The 17,466-nt window shown below is 45.4% G+C and overlaps 1 protein-coding gene across 1 annotated transcript in view; it reads left to right on the forward strand.

Moving 5' to 3' along the window:
* The window catches only part of NECTIN1 (nectin cell adhesion molecule 1), a 65,624-nt gene extending 64,665 nt beyond the window's left edge, over positions 1–959 (forward strand). Inside the window, exon 11 of the mRNA XM_009286750.2 lies at positions 440–959. Coding sequence (XP_009285025.1) covers positions 440–658 — 219 coding nt within the window. The 3' untranslated portion in view covers positions 659–959. The remainder of the gene's footprint in view (positions 1–439) is intronic.
* The last annotated feature ends 16,507 nt before the right edge of the window (positions 960–17,466 follow it).

Here is a 17,466-nt window from a genome sequence, read left to right on the forward strand (position 1 = left end):
TTTGCTTCCAGAGTCCCTGGTCAGATACATGTGCCCTTTAAATAAAAGCGCACGCGCCTGGATTAGAATAATGATGCATACAAGCACTGCTTTTGCAAAACTCAGGTGTGGAAGAGTTAGGAAGACTGAAAATAAACTGTCCTTTCTTGGCTGACTGCTTATTTTATCCAGAGAGGCAGAGCATTTACAGAGAAGGGGCAAACCATGCAAAATCTATACATATTCATCAGCAATATGGATATTTCGTGAAGTGAGACAAAAAGTTTTAAATGTGAGGATTTATCACCTGGCTTTCTATTTTTCTGAAGCAGTAAGCAGAACTATTTAATTTTCCATCCTACTTGTTATATGTGTGTCTCAGCAAGGAACTGAAGAGTTGTATGTTTTATGGCCAATGATCCCAGAGTTTTCACCCATTGACTTTTGTCTCTACTTACAGAACTTTGGAAAGTGTCACTCAGAGATATCGAATGCGAGTGATTACCTGACCCGCTGTTACTCTCATGAAGATCGATATCTGGAGAAGATCCCTCATGTCTATACCCCCTTGTCAGATCTCCCGCAAGATCTTTATCCTCATCGTTCTGACATCTCCTTCTGCTGCCCACCTCCCGGTTCCCGGGCTCCTTACATCTGTCCTAAGGAACAGTATGTTTAAAGTGTCAACACAGCAAATGAAAAAGCTAATGTTTTTCACTTCTCCTGACCCTGTCGCTCAACAACCAAGGCCTTTTAGATCCCCCCCTTTGCCATTGCTTATTTTATTTATCAATTTTTAAATTTTGGTGCAACTGTAATTGACATGATTAGGTTAAGTATCTGCCTGGCTTGCTAATGCTCAAGGGAACACTCTGCCTTTGCCCACGTCTCATTCAGTACTTGCATCTTTCTTTTCTCACCCTGGCCCTCCTGTATCAAGCTGGCTATGTGTGTGCATGTGTATGTGGATGACAGCTGCCCTGTGTTGGATGGGATGTGCCCAACCTGATTAAAAGTCCGTAGGTTCCCTTGTGTCAATCTCTACACTGTTTGCACCAGAGTAGCCGGGTGTGGATTCTTCACAGCCCTTGTTCCAGCTTGTGTGAAGTTTTACAGCGCAGCCAGTGCTCAAATCTGAGGCTGTAGCAGGTTTTTTCCCCTCCTTTGGAGAAATTTGTTTCCCCCTTGGCAGTGGGGATAGGAAATCCCTGTTGTGAAGAGCTAAACAGCCAAGATTGCTGAACAAGATAATAAGATGCTTATAATGAAAGATGCTCAAAACCAACCCAAGAACAGAGAAAATGACTTGGTTTAGGGGTTTTGTTTCTGTCCTTTTTCCCTCCTGCTCCCACTCCCAATCTCTTGGATTGACTCTCTTAAATCCAGACGGCATGGAGACATATTTTGAAGCTACCACATTTGGAGAAAGCATCCTTTAAATAACTGTCTTATAACCTGAAACCCAAAGGGGAAAAAAAATTAGAAAGGAAAACATTCTCTCTAATTTTCCTTTTCAAAGCGTAACGTGACCCCCCACTAGCTTTCCCCCCTCTCTTCCTTGCATCTGTTGATTGGAATTTTAAAATGAACTCAGGCAGAATATAAAGAATAAATCACGATTTCAGGTAATCTTCTTGCTCTTAATGAAGGATAAAAGCCAATAGAGGAATCTGGCCTTTTAACTTTTTTAAAAGCATCTTAGTTTTGGGACTACAAATTTTTTTATATTGGAATGTGTGTGGGTGTGTAAATCCAAATGCATACATTCCTGTGACCACAAAGTGTTTTAGAGAAGGGAATTTATCTCCACATCACATTTGTGTTCACTTGTATTAGAGGAAAAATAAATATAGATATACACTTAAATGTATATAAAAGCAAAGAAGAGGAAGAGGAGAAAAAGGAATGAACATCCTGTATAAGAGCTTGGTTTCAAGGATAACTTTCATCTGTTTCACCCAGGTATGGCATAGAAGAGATGACGGCTGGGACAGTTCTGAACAAGGGGATATGCCTTCTTGGCGAATGGGCATTTACTTTCCTTTGTCTCGGGTTGGGTATTTGGCATTCTGCAGACATTGCACACTTAACATCACTCTGGAAACCATGAGGATGTTTGAGCAAAGTGCATGTGGGAGGGAGAGATGGGGACCACACCATTATCCTGCTGCCCAGGCACCAAACGACGTTTCAGTGCTACTTGTACAAAGAAGTGAAACTACCATCAAAATGAAAGCCTCCCCATAAGAGGAGATATGAATACCGTGTTGGATGCTACCAGCCCAGCTCCTGCCATGCCACACGGACTGAGACACCATTTTATTTTTGTATATCTGAATCTAAACAGCTGTAGTTGTTCTATGCACTTTCTGTGTTCCCATCACCTAGCATAGCCTCAAGACTCACCCTGCTTGTCCCTCTTCCTCCACAGAGAAGCACATCTGTGTTCACACTACCTCGTGGATTCCCTGCAGGCTAATAAATAGATCTGTATATAAGAGAGAAGCTTATACTTCAGTTAGTACAGTCCGCACTGTGTGAGGATGATGCCACACGCATGGATCCCGCTGGGCCCTTGCACAGCATACAACATACCCTTGGAGAACCGACTCTTCCCACCCCTCTTCCCCTGCCTCCCTGGTGCATGTTGCCACTGTGCTTTGTGGAGACAGCATGGTAGCTGGTCACAAGGACAAGATTTCGTCTCTGTGGTGGGAAATCACTGCACAACGTGGGGAGGTGGTTTCCCACTAGATTGACAGGTTATTGTATCTGCTAGGTGACCTGGCTCTGCTTGGCTGGGTGAGGTGTGGATGAAAGGGCACTGATGCATTTCTTGGCCAAGCTGAAATGGCCAGTACCTCTAACAGGCATAGCAGCTTTCATAAGTGCTAGTGCATGGAGTGCTCTCATTCCCGGAGGATCAGGGCACTATACAGACATAGCCTTAGAGTGTTAAATACAACTTTTCCAATACCATCCTTTTGGTCTTGACTGATGGAACCCTTTTTGGAGTCATTTGGATTCACATTTCCTCTGCCAGCCTCCAGAGAATTCAGCCAGTCATTTACTTACACCAACGGACTCGAGTGCTACATGTCCTGGTTCAGATAATGTATTTCTCTCTCTCATTTTCTTCTCAACATACCTTGGGGTACTTTCTGGTTACCACAGAGCTGGAAATTGGGTGTGCTCTGAACTGAAGCCACAGCCAACATATTCGCCTCAGCAAGGGAACCACGCTTTGGAGTCTGCCAAATCTGCCTTTGGTCACTCTGTTTGGAAAAGTGATGAGGTGCTGGAAAACCCAGGGGTCTCTGACATCCTGGAATCAACCCAGCACCACTGACCGTGGAGAAAAAGCAAGAAAAAGTCCATTACATGCTTCCCTATTTGCATGCCTGTAATAGCAGGATGCTGCCTGCACAGCAGCAATTAAAGTAGATTTGATTAGGAGTCTTCACCTGATGCAGTTTCAGACAGATCTAAGAATTTAAATGAGAAGTGGAATATGGTCAGGTCTTCAGACACATAAGGAAACAAGCTAGACAAAATGGTTGTTTGCCAGAGTAGGCAGGGGACATGTTGCAGGTAGTTTTCTCTGCTGCCCGTGGCTGGAGGAACGATGCTTTGATGAGGAAGGGGAAGGCAGAGATACAGACTGCAGCATTACAGAGAAACTCTAGTTGCCTTGTGCAGCTTTGAATTTGAGCTGCCCACAGAAGACTGCCACAAAGGGTTTTACTGTGCTTTTCAGCAAAGCAAAAGGATTTCAATCCTCCTTAGAAAGGGTAAAAGCAAGAAAAGCCTAAATTCAAAGCAGTAGTTTGACTTACGCCAGCACATATATTAAGCTTAGGAATGTCTTGGTTCTCTTTGCCTTTTAACGTTCTTTCTTCTCCTTAAGAACTGGGTTGGTCTCAAACAAATGGCAAAAGAGAGTCTCCACACACCACCAAATTCCTTTGTACCCTAGGAAAAGGGGGAAACCCCCTGAAGAAAGAGAGAGTGAGATTCAAGTTCATTGTTTGAGTTTTACAAAGCTGTGTTTAGAAGTGGTTCTGATTCAGGGCTCGTATTCCCCCTTCCCTTTCCATACAGTTGCACAAAGTTCGCCTAATGGCTATTTCCAAACTTTGCTGCACCTGTTGCCGCGGGCTTAACACTGGCTTTGCTCCGTGATAAGGCTACCCATGTCTGCGGTGACCTCGCAGGTGCAGAAATCCTGCTGCAGCAATGCTAATGAGAGGTGTTCTCCTGCCATGGTGCTTAAAAGATCCCTTCTCCAGGAACAGAGCCATCCAGTAACATTGTTGGGCGTAGATTGCTGAACAAGTTGAACAGGAAACTGGTGGAGTGTGATCATCCAGTGGGCTAGCAGTATATGGGAGGAACTGGTGGTTTATTTCTGTGTCTTACTGGTGTGAGACATGAAGCCTTTCTTCCTGTTACTGGGGTGAAATGTCATAATTTCTGTTCCATATGTTGGTGGCACTGACACAAGAGCTCTTGCAGGTGGAAAAGACTGATCACAGAACTTAAATAAAAGTGAACTGAAGAGTTAAAACAACTTCTCTCATAGCTGTGAAACGTGTGAGGTGCTTGATCTCTTCCTTTCTCCCAGTGCTGACTTCTTCCTGAGTTGTTCACTACACCTATCATCCCTTGCACATTCACACCCCAAAATGTACACGCATGCACACGCACCCCTGCCTTCGCACTGGGGCCCGGGAGTTACTCGCTGAGTTCTGCCTGTTCGCGAAGGCTGTCCTCAGGACTAGACTAACCCGCTTTTCACGTTGCATCCTGCACCGTCTGCAGCACTGGCAGGGGCATGGGACTTAAAGGTAAACAGAGGAGCAGTGTTCAGGTGACCTGCAAGGCAATGCCTGGTGCACATTACTACTATAGCTCTGCCCTTGGAGCAATACAAACATAATTATGATGCCCAAGTGCTCTATGAGAGATGCCTCTTTCACTTCATTCATTTTATTTGTTACCTTTTAGGGAAGCCTCCTCCCAGCCTCCCCGTGCAAGTGGATGGAATAGATTCAGAGTCACAAACAGCCGGTCCTCTGGGCCAGCAGGTATTTAGGGAAGGTATAGGTGAAGTCATCCCCGGGGCCCCCTCCTCTCTAGCCCACTTTTCTTGCAAGTGCCCCGATTTCCTTCTGCAGGCAAGCACTGCTTCTGGTTCCATATGCAGGTAGACATTGAACATTGTTTTAAGACAACAAATGCATTGCAGCTGCCTTTGCTGCAAGGGACTGCCAGACAGCCCCTGCTGCACTCTGGTGCGCTGCGTGGGAACTGTCAGAGAGGGATGGGGAGCCCAGAGACGCCTCCTCTGCCACATCCATAACGCAGGGGAAAGGAGACTACTCCATCTCTGCTCCTGCTTCATTACACGCTCCGCTAGCACCCACGAATCACGGTGCAGTGAGCACTGGTGTCCCGGATATTTCCTCACCAGCAGCACATGGCAATCAAATGTACCTCGGTCAGGGGCAGGACCAGGCCCTGCACCAGCTGGCGGGAAGCGCTCCCTGGTTAATCTAGGATTAGCAAGAGCTGGATTCACACAAGAAACAGGCAACAGAATAAAAACCCGTCCTTAAAAGGGGGTCCTCTGGTTAAAAAAGAGAGAAGCAAGCGGTCTGGCGAGAGGGTAGGGGGTGAGGAGGGGAAAGTGCTCCAGTCTGGGGGGATTTCCTCCGCAGCTCCCCAGCCCGGCCGCACACCTCCACAGCCCCAGCAACCCAAGCTCGGGCTAGGACCCGTGGCAGGAGGAGAGCCCAGCACGCTGCAGGACGAGGGCTTCCCAGCCAGGCTCCTGCCTTTCCCCCTTCCAGGCACTGCTCGCTTTAGGAGGCCGCGCAGGCTGTGCAGGGTGTTACATGCCAGCCTGGCAATCCCGCTCCCGTGGCTAGGGTTCACCTTGCTGAACCGGCAGACCCCTGCTGTCGTGCCTGCCTGCCCTGGTGAGTGTGCTGACATCCCGCGGCGGGCAGAGGAGCTATATGCAGACAGACAGACACATTGGCATGTGCGTGTGCGAGCACGCATGCACTCATAGGGGAACGGGGTGTCAGTCCAGTCCAGCTGAACATGAAGCTCGCACTTACTTAGGACGTTCCCTACCAGACAGGTTTGATCAATACACTAGTAGAGAATTTTTAGCACAAACCACTAACTCTGAGAATGAAAAATCCCCAGGACATTTTTTAATAAAAAAGCTCCATTGCACAAGGATAGAGCCTCTGCATCTGGATAAAGACCTTTTGGAACAATTTTGCCACAGATCTGGGCTAGAAAGTGGCAGAGGGCTGGGTGGGGAGTCATGAAGGGAAGGTAAAAGGGTCTCTGTGTTGCAGTCAGTGGGTTGAATACAGCCTGTGTTAGCAGCAGCCAAAGCTGGTCATTACCAGGTAGGCGTTTATTGGATTGCATGAGATAAGCTGTCATGACCAGGGCACATTTTGTTGAGAACTCCAGAGTTTCTCTTGGTTGTTTCTCAGAATGGTTCAAGGAGAGCCACAACTTATCCTCAGGGACAATGTGGCCCAGGATAGCATGCAGATCCAAGCACTAGCGCAGGATGGTGAAAGCAGACTGCTGGCAATGTTATCCTTGCTTTGCACAAAGACAGACAAGTATATCCTGTATTTCTGGAACCTGGCATCTCCCCCCAGGACTGTATTTACTTTCTGAACAGGGGAAAAGAATCTGGATTTACCTCCTGCATGGCCAGTTTATAACACAGGTGCCATTTGCACGGAGACTCCCACCAATGCCCAGCTAGAGCTTTGCTCATCTGAGTTGAAAAGGCACATGAACACCCAGGCTAGTATCAGAGACGCTTTGCACAGATAAGGTGGAAAAGATGCCCGCTCAAACAGAGGTGCTGTGAAACACATCCATTCCTGCTTTTTTTTTTATTTCCCCGCTGCTATCAGATGTGCAAGCAGGGTCAGCACTTAAGATGAGTGTTGAGGTCTCTTTCTTCAGTGCTGAATGTACTATGATCAGTGCCTCACTCAGAACAGAGTACTTCCTGCTGGGTCACTTTATGTGTATACAGAAATTTATGTATCAATCTATATGTATAAAACTAAAATATTGGTATTACTGCCTCTTGGACTGCACTAAATATATAAAACGTATCAAAACACTTATATAGCTAAAGAGCTGTTGTTTTATCCTTGGAGATAGTCACCTTTATAAAGAGCTTTTCATATAGAAGCAAAAAATAGGCACCGTGGAGGGCAGACAATATACCACACGTCTGGAGTGGAGTGGGGGAGCTGCAAATTAAAGGACAGCACAGGAAAGAGCTGCATTAAAGATTCCACGTCTCTGCTGCAAACAGGGATGGCTGATCTCTTCTTTGCTATACTGTCATGCTCTATTTTCTTTCCCTTTATGGCGGATGGGAGGTGAGGTTTTAAAGCCTGCCAAGAATGCATCCAGTCCTGTTCCTCTGGGTGAACAGCACCATAGACAGAATGAACTTTCTCCAAGCTTCCTCCCACCCCCACATCCTCCCCTCCCCCTTGTAATCCAGGCTCGAGTACCATCATTTTCATATCAGTACTAATTACATTAATTATTCTCCTCAGTATAAAACTCATTAAGCTGGAATTTATGGTTCATTAACTCAGAGCCGGAGTTCTTCCTCGGTGCAGTGGTGTGGGGCCAGGATTATTTCTGTCCTGGCTGGGGGCAGGTTCTAATCCATGTCCCTTGGCCACGCTCAGCATTGCCTATTGAAGTGTGAACAAAGTCGCGTGTGCTCGTACAGGGGTATCACACCAGGCAGGGAAGGTGTTTCTGAACCACAGGAGGACTGGAAAGGTCAACACCCCTGGTGCAGGCCCAGTGTGAAATGCGTTTTGTTACAGTTCAGGGAAAATCAGGTGTGACTAGCAGAGTGAGAGCAGCCAAAGGAATACTTGCGGGTGGGCTACGTGCCAGGGTGGATCAGGACTGAAAAGAACATCTTTGGTGGTGTGGGGAAAGGTTTGTACTAGTGCTCGGGAGATCTGGCTTCAAGTCTGGTATAGAGTTGCTGTGAGCCTGCGGAAGCCACTCATAGCACAGGACAGAGAGGATTTATGCTGCCTGACCTGAGGCAACCTGGTTAGGTGGCTGGACGTAGTCAGGAGTGAGATGCTTCTCCAGAAAGACATCACACCTACTTTGAGGGCAAGCTCTAATCACTCCCTTAACATGTCATGGCCTGGAAAGGCCATCCTGACTTATGCATTTGGGGTGAGAATAATGGTATCCTGGTGGTATCTCCTCTGTGTTGGTTCTCCGTATGCCTTTTCTTGGGGCGGAGGGCTAAGCCAGCTGCAGAGCCCTACCTAGACTTCCTGTGACTCAGTGGTAAAGCTATGATGAGCACTTCCACTCTCATGGGGGGCGATGGTAAGAGAGGAGCCCTCGCTGTCGCCACCTCTCCCAGGGACACCTCTCTAACTAACAAGCACTGTCCTTGTCTTCTAAAGAGTAGCCAGGAGTGGTCTTTCACTGGGCCTGATCTTGGAGTGTAAAAGCAGTCCTGGGAATGGCAGGGAAGGAAGAAAGATGAGAAGCTGCACGTCTCCTGCCTGGGACACGGGGTCCAGCCCAGCATGTTTCAAACTCCCAGACTTGAGCATAGGCTGCCACAGGAGATGGAAGTGACAGGCAGGCTGACCTCCTAATGGACCCGATTGACAGAGAATCCATTTCCTGAGTGCAGTGCCTCCTTCACACTGCACAGGTTTCTATCGCGCTCCCTAATTACTGTAATTAAGCAGTCATGCTGAGTGATGTTAGACAGAGGGTTCAGAGTCATTACAGGCCTGCAGAAGATTAAACCGGCCCTGGCTTCAGTGTCTGAGCTCTTCTTGGTGATGGTGATGATGAAGATTAGAGTATGAGATAGAGCTTTATGACATGGGGTCATGTCATTTGTCATGGCTTTCAGGTCTGCCCTTGTCAAATGCGGCCAGCACAGGAGGGGACACAGCACTGGTATCCTGTCCATCCCCAAGGACCTCTGCATCTCTCCGTCTCCCAGCGATGGACGACTGCCCTGAACGGTAGTTTTGGAGGTCTGGAAGGGAAAGATCACTGTGACTGGCACAGAGATGATAGTGATGCTCAATGCCTACATGTCTATTTTGTCATTTGTCAAGCACGAGAATAAATACGCAGTTGGATTTGTGCAAGTGAAAAGTCCATGGAGCAGAGGGGAGTCCAGTTTCACATTATTCACTTGGTATTCACCACTTCCTCTGTCTTCTGGTCCCCTTTAGCTAGGAGGTCTGAGGTTAGTCTGTAACCGTGTACGTCAACATCATGGTGACCATGGAGTTTAAATCTGTTTCACTATGGTTTTATACAGCAGCCTGATTAGTTGAGCAGTAGCCTTCCCTAAGGCGCTTGCTGACAATAGCAGAGGACTAGACTGGAGACAACCTTTTTAATCTCACAGCTGTACTCCCTCCCTCCTCAACCTTTTTTTCCCTTGAGGGCACCCAGTGTTTTGCAGACCTACTTCTATTCATACAGGTAGTGAGACACACTGTGTACAAGAGACAACGGCTCAGTTCATATACAATTGGCATCTAATTCATTTCTTTGTGAATGTGAAAATCAATACTGTTTATAGAATCAACAAAGGCTCTTCAATCGGTCAGTGTCCTTGTTAAGTTCGTTTCTGGCTGCTAAAAGATCCTTTCAGGAGGTGATTCTATGAGCTGAAGAAGGAAAATAATGATCCCCATTTCTCTAATGAACCCTGAGAAGTCTCTAGGCTTCTTCCCCTGCCCTCAGTAGAGGGAAAGTGTTCTTAGTAATCAGCTTTATGGGATGGACTGGCTTTCCTTGAATTTTGCCTGGCTAGTCAAATTCTGGTGCTTGGTTTTGCTCCAATTAAGGTCAAAGTGTCTTCTTACACATGCAAGAACATGTATTTCTTCGGCAGATGTTAAATTATTTCAGCTCTACTTGTGCTTGCAAATTTTGTGGGCATAACAATAAAAGCCAAGTTTGGTCTGTCCCAGAACATGAGAGCTCCACAGTTTTTTGCAGTGTCCTATGCCTCTCTAGCAAGTATCTTCAAAACAGTGTTTGATCTCTGTGTCCTGCTCATTCTGCTTGTGCTAGGAACAATTCCAGCCCTGTGGTCAGCTGGTCCAGTGATAGCTTCTTTCTATCTGGGGATGTTCCAGGGGCTTGTACAGCTGTTGACTGCTTTCCCATTTCCACCTCTTTATCTACTCAATGAGTCATCAGTTCAGTCCGCAACTTCCAGTATGGCTCTCGTGATGTAGTTACATGGCAACACCACCTGGAGCTGTTGAACAAGTGAGTTTAGCAGACCAGGAAATCCAGGCTGAGGTCTCCAATTTGCAACTGTTCTTTTTCCAGTGTTCACCTTCTAAAACCTGCAAAATTGTTACTAATATTCCATCCCTGCTTATTGATGATAAACCAGCTGGAGTGTGATTGCTTGTTATATCTCAGGGTCTACTGATAAATGTTGCTGTTAAGCCATTTTCCAGTTGTCAGGGCCTCAGTATCAGAAAACCTTTATTTTTCTTTTCCCTAAAAAAAAAAAGCCTAAGACTTTAAAATTAAGATTAGTTTTACCTTTTCCTCTCTTTCCTCTACAGTCTAAATAGATGGGTGTTGGCTAGGGCAAATACAAGCCGCGCTTTTTACAACTGGTTCTGTTGTTCTGTTTGTTTTCTACCCCATGGCTTAAACTGATGTTTAGTGCATTCCTCTGGATTTACACCCATTCCGAATTGGCTCATTATGTTTTGGGAGAGCATTCAGTTACACAAAAAGAGCTCAGCTGCACCTTGCTGGGTGTTGCAGGGCTTTTCTGAACACTTTCAGCTCTTCCATAGCTGTATGGAATAGAAATGCTTCCTGGGCATAAAGCCACTCCATCCCTCTCTCAGAGGGTAACAGCCTCCCAGATTAGGCATAGCCCCGGAGCAAGGAGCCCAAGCCCGGTTTCACATTCCCTCTTCAGGAGCAGTAGGTGAAAAGAGGCAGCCGGTCCTCCTCTGTGCTAGTTTGAAAGACCTGACTTGTCTTTTCATCACCAGCAATGACAGAGCCCCAGGACCACTCACTTTTCACCTGCTGATCCCCAGGGAAAAGCAGGGCAGTCAGCATAATGCGTAAGCATTGCTCCGAGTCAAGCCCAAGGCTAGGACAAACCAAAAGGAACAGGACTCTATCCGTGGCATTCGCATTTGAGTATTTCATGAGGACGAATTTATTTCTCTGCAGGGTATAAAAGACAGCAAAGAAACTTAATGGTAAATCCAGAGTTCAAATTAATTCTTTTTTTGTTTGGGGCTTTTCCCTGCCTTTTTGGAGAGCAATTTTCTTTTTTTTACAAAATGCTACAAATACAGTCACAGAACTCCACAGAATTTTTAATTTTTTTGAGCACTGGATTCTTCTGTTCCTATTTGCTCTGCTAATTACCCTTTTAGCTTGCTTTTGCTCTATTTTCACAGATCTCTTGGTTTATTTATATCTACCTATCTATAATGATTTCAGAACCATTACTCACAGCAGCACCAGGAAACATTACATTTCCCAATTTACAATTGCAATTACGGTACCCGTCAGAAACAAATGCAGCTGCCTTTAATTTTAAGCAATATTTTGATCATCATAATTAAAAAAAGAACTTATGGCATTGCACACATTAGAGAAATTAATATAATTTCCTGGCTGCCTTAAAAGGCATGCAAAGTAGTGGTCGCTGGATGAGAGGTTTAGGGGGAGAATTAACCCGTTTGGTTGTTTTAACCACTCTTCAGGGCACATTGAAAGCCTTAATGATATTGTTTTTAAGAGTTAATTTCACTGTAGAATTTTTAATATGTGAGTTCTTTGTCCTTCAATTTTTTTTTCTCCCACTTTTCTCTTTCTGAAATTGCTAGTTATTAAAGTATTTGTGTGCAAACAAGAACATTTTCCTGTCACTGTTCATTTCAGCTTGCATGTTTGAATGTGTGGGGACAGATGAAATCCAGTTGGTGATATTATAATCATTCCCACAATTGCATATTACAAACTCAGTAACAAACTGTGGCAGATCCTGGGTCTTGTGTGACTCATTGTGCTTTACAAGAAATAGTATATGCAGTGCAAGTTTGGATTAATGACACAAAAGCATCTTTGAGGGAAGCAAAGATTCAGATGAACAGCCGTAGAACATCCTTTTCATGAAAACTGGGGCTCATTCAATTAATTTCAATGTGCTGTCTTAGTCCTGAAAGGTGAAAGTTTGACTTCTTGTTGTCTTAGTGGCAGGGGATTCATCTACGCATGACTTTGCTTGTATTATTTGCTTGCTACTTTGAACTCCCCTCTCAGGACTCATCTTGGGTAACTGCTCAGCCCAATGCAGTGACGTGCCATAGACCCCAGAACCTTTGAAAAATCCTAGTCAACTTGATTTCTTCCCTTGGAGTATTGACTGGCAGACTAACACCAGAGGCTGAAGCCCTACTGATATTAAGATGGGCAGAGGAAAGGGCAGATTCAGACAGCTTCCCTTCTTCCACAGCCCACCGCTCAGCCTGTCCTACTGCTCACAGCCACCTTCCCCTCTGCCAGGTGGTAAAGCTGCACAATTTGACCTCACCATTACACAGGCTGACACACTGTCTCCCCTCCAGCCTCTGCAGAAGTACTGAACTGGAGCACACAGTCAAGCTGCAGCCCAGCACTCCGTCTCAAAGCCATTGGCACTGAATACGCTGGGTCTAACTCTGCTCCCGCTCATTGGCTTCTAGGGAATGACTTTAGCTTTACATTTACATGGAAGGAAGATGCAGTCAGGCTTAGCTTTCTCCACAAGATGCAGGCTGATGTACATTATCACACAGGCTGTTGTACATACATCACATAGCGTGCAAGCTTCTAGACAAGGATGAAATCTGAGCTTCCCTCTTCACTGACTACCCCTGCTCTGGAGACCTCCTGGTACTTGTAATGTGCTTGCGTCTCATTCTGTCGAGCTGTGCCCCCACAATGCTCCTTTAACCACTGGATGCCTTTCTCAGCTGGGAGCTTGTTCTCCAGTAGTGAAATGTTAATAGGCACATAGGAATTGCCAAATTTGATCAAGCCTGGGGTTCATCCAACTTCCTATCCTGAGACTATGCCTATGTCATGCCAAAAAAAATAAAATAGTTGGCCTTAAGGTACAAACTTGCAGTTAAAGCATCGTATTGACTGCAAATCTAGCCTGACAGTGAATAGATTGACCCATTGCATTGGGCTCAAGGGGTGGAAGAGAGGAGGAGAGTTGTGCCCGCAGCTCCGTTGTTAGTGGACAGAATTTAGTTGTCATATTTGATCGTTGTTTGTACTGTGACTGTCTGTACCAGGTAGGAAGTGTCCCTGTTCTGAAAGTCATATGGCCTAACTAGACAAAATGTTCGGAGAAGGGAAGAGTTTTGAGCCTGGCCAAATGGGCTGATTGATGATCCCACGTGATCACATTGTAGTAGCATGGAACAGGACCTGCCTTTGCATCTCCCGTGTTCCAGCCTAAACCTCCAGTGCCAGAGTATTTGATCGTGGTGTCTGTTGTGAGTCTGGAAAGCATGAATGTGTTCATCAGCACCAGCAGTACAGTCAGAGCAAAACAAAGCAAAGAGCACAAAGGGGTGCCCAGGGAAATGGAGCTAACGACCAGAGGGGTATAACAGAGCAGATGGCATTGAGCAGATGCCCATTGGTGTCTGCTGAGTTTTATATCCTCTCTGAAGGACCTATGCGGCTGAGCAAGACTGGCCAGAAGGACGAGCACTCCTTACACGTTCCCAGCCAGTGGACATAGAGCTAACGGGCCTTGTGCCTTGCCTGCAAATGCATCCCCTGGCATGTCCCTCTGCTCCCAAATCGCTCATAGCAGCCTGCCTTTTGTTCTGCGTGAACTCTTCTCCTGCATTGGCAAAACAAACACACACAAACTGCGACTGCATGGGAGATGACGGCTGCTTGAGTATCACATCAGAACTAAATGATCCCATCATAATGCCCTCCACTCTGCTTCCTATTTCTGCCAGGGTCTGAAATCTGATAACTCATCTGACCACAGATTTCCATCAGGTGCAAGATGATTTTGAGATAATTTGATATCTGTCAGTAACAGGTCCAAGAGCCTTTTTTTTCCCTTTAAGCTCAAGCACGTATAGCTACAATGTGGAAAGAGACAATCCTATTTCAAACAGAAAACGTAAGTGTGAGAGAGGAAGGACTGACATATTTTATGAATTTTCCTTCAGGTTGGCACCTCATCTTACTGGCCAGTGTGATCACATTCTTAATTTCAACCTCAAAAGGTCAGTTCAGTTAAAGAAAAATCAAGCTGTAGTCAGTTCTCTGCACATCAGTGCTTGGAGCACGGAGCAATAATCATTCCCTGATCAGAACTTGTTTGCCATTATCTGCCTGGTGTTAGTCTATGATATATGAAGCAATTTTGGCTGCGACAGTTCTGTTCCGTGTGCATGCAGCTCCTTCCTGGTAAAAACTATACAGGATTGTTTTTTTTTTTTCTTTGTGCTTTCTTTTTTCCTTACCAAGGAGCAATATTTTAAACTAAAAGGAGTTTTCAAACTGTAGTCACCATCATTCATCTTTACAGTCTCGGGGTACGAACAATCTCTTCATTAGACACTGAATTTTTCTCCATTACAGCACTATCTGAATGCATTTATTCAGTCATTTATTAGAAGTCACTTGATGGGGTGCAGGGAAGGAGAGAACTAAATTAAAGCAGAAGGGTCGTGTGCGTATGCACGCTTGTATATTGTAAGTGGAGAAGTCTATAAAAATATCCAAACTTAATAACAACCATAACTCTGTAACTCAGACAAATACACAGTGGAAACATTCCACTTGCTGCAATGATAGGGAGGGAGGTAAAGGGAAAACAGGGGGCTGTCATGGAACCTCCCGTGCCAGTGGTGAGAGCCGGTGGACTGGGGCTAGGGCTGGGGAAGAGTGATTTCTCTTTAAATGTTGCAATCGGCACCAAATACTTCGTTTGCAGATAGCACCTGCGGCTGCTTTGTCTGTCTAAGGACATGATTGTCTTGTTGACTGTACTTTGTTTTGAAAGATCTGCAGGAAGACAGGATTGAAGTGTAACAGGGACAGACGGGTTTGATCATGCCGAGCCTGTGCTTTTAGGATTCCCTAGGCCTGTCCTGTGCTTTATGTTTTAGTAATGCCTCAGGACCATCTGATCAGAGGCCGATTGTATAAATTCAACACCCATTCATGGCACACATCAAGATCATATGCATATGTAATGGGCAGACTAGACACCTCAGCTGGCCTTTCACCAAGTAATCATGCATGTGCGGGTTAAATCCCCTCCTGAATCTAAGGGAGCAGAAGTGGCTCACTAGTGCAAGAAAATAAAACACAGGAGATCCGGCATGGCAATGTGAGGCACTATCAAGTTAATATGTTGGGAATTTCAGACTGGTCCTTTATGGACAGGTCTTTTTTTCTTTTTTTAGAAGCCAGCAGTAGAACAATCCCCTTGGCTGGGTGAGCTCGCTTTACAAATCAGAATGTAGTAAAGATGGAAAACAAGATCTTGTTCTCTCACAGCACAGGCACACGCAATATGCCAAATACGCATTCTCCCTTCTGCACCGTATTCATCTCCTCCAAGCCTAGTTTTCACCCACACTTCATTCCCACCCCTTTTGGTCCTTATATTTCTTCTCTTGGATATAGCCTCACACCAAATGGTGCCTATTTCCCCCATTGCAGGAATTCAGCACTTCAGCACTGTGTTGATAGAGCTGTACTCGCAAAAAGAGATCACACCAGGGGCTATGTTTGAGTAGAGTAAGACCACCACCTTTCTACCCAGCATTGTCCTTGGAACATGTCTGATGAGATAAAAAGCCTCTCCCCCATTTCTGTGCATGTCACACCATCATTCCCAAGTTAGTCCTACTAGGATGCCTGTAACACTGCTAATTTCAGGGGATATATAGCTGTTTCTGGGTTTATTTTGTTTCCCCCTTCTCACTTTTATTAAAAAAGTCTTTCTTGCATATTCCAGAAGGCTGCTATGGTTCCTCAGAGGAGATTTGTAAAAACTAAACCGAAAAAGGGACTATTTCCATCCAAATACTCTTAAAAATTTAACAAAAAACCACAACAGCTCATAGCTCAACAGGAGCATTTAGTCTTTTATGCTTAATTTCCACTGTGAATCTTTCCCTCAGAAGTGTGCTCATGTAGCAATTGCACGGTGAAAATGCCAGACTGAAAAACAAATGCATGCAGGCATTTGGCCTATCCAAAAGATACCAGGACATAAAGCAGGATTATGATCCCAGAATGCAGTAAAAAGAGATAAAAAATTCAGAAGACATCAAAGTAATTTCAGAAGCAAATGAAACATTTACATGGGAATCATGCCTTATAAATGGAAACACTGCAAATGGTATTAGCCTGTATTATTGACAAGTGATCTAAGGCCAGATATATCTCTGAAACTTATTTAGGTGTTAGGTGCATCCTGAGAGCTAAAGCAGGGCCAGGTAGAGTAGGAAAATGGCGCTGTGTAGGTCACCTGAGGTCCCCAGTGAATTGTGAATGGGCTGTCAGTAAGTAACCAAATAGCTGAGAAGTGGCAGGTTGCAACTGAACCAGTATTTGTAGTTATTTGTTTAGTTGGTCTTTAGGTGAATAGTCACGAGAAGGCCCTTCGTGGCCTAGAACTTGACAGATGCTGGGTCAGGGAGACTTTTAGCTCTTCCTGGCTTGAAATCCTTTATGTGATAACCACCCCAATTGGGGGATTGCCTAGGAGCTAAAGCAACACTTCTCTGCTACGACTCACAGGTGCCACACTGGAGAGCAGGAGCCACAGCCTGGACTAGGAGAAAACAACATGATTTCATGGTGTAAATTAAGGAAACAGCTGTTCACATTACATGGGTGAACAAAGCGTAAGCAGTTGGAGATGAAAATATTAACATAGCTGTCTTTCAGCCCTTCCTTCAGGATCTCCAGGCAAATGGAAGGGTAGGCATTCCCCATTTTAGAGGTGACAAACTAATGCACAGAGGGAAAGAAATAGCTTGACCCTGAATCAATAGCCAAGGTAAAGGAGGAACGTGGAGTCTTGCCTCTGTGTGGAAAGAGGAAAGGAAAGCAAAATGAACACAGAGGAAAGAAACCAGGCACCCAAGTTAGAAGAAACAAAAGCCTTTGGAGAAACATGCCCAAGAGCAGCTCTGTGCTGAGGTTGTTGCTAGTCTAATGAGAGCAGAAAGGCTGAGGGCCAGTTGCTGGGGGTTTAAGAGGTCCTCAGCACATTGCTTACTTTGGGCTGCAGCAACTATGCATAGAAAGGGCCTGCTTAAAATTGATGGATGGGGGTGTCTGTTGGCAGTCGGAGCTGAGCCTCTGAAACAA

Source organism: Aptenodytes forsteri, unplaced genomic scaffold, assembly GCF_000699145.1.
Source record: "Aptenodytes forsteri isolate BGI_AS27 unplaced genomic scaffold, ASM69914v1 Scaffold760, whole genome shotgun sequence".
NCBI lineage: Eukaryota > Metazoa > Chordata > Aves > Sphenisciformes > Spheniscidae > Aptenodytes > Aptenodytes forsteri.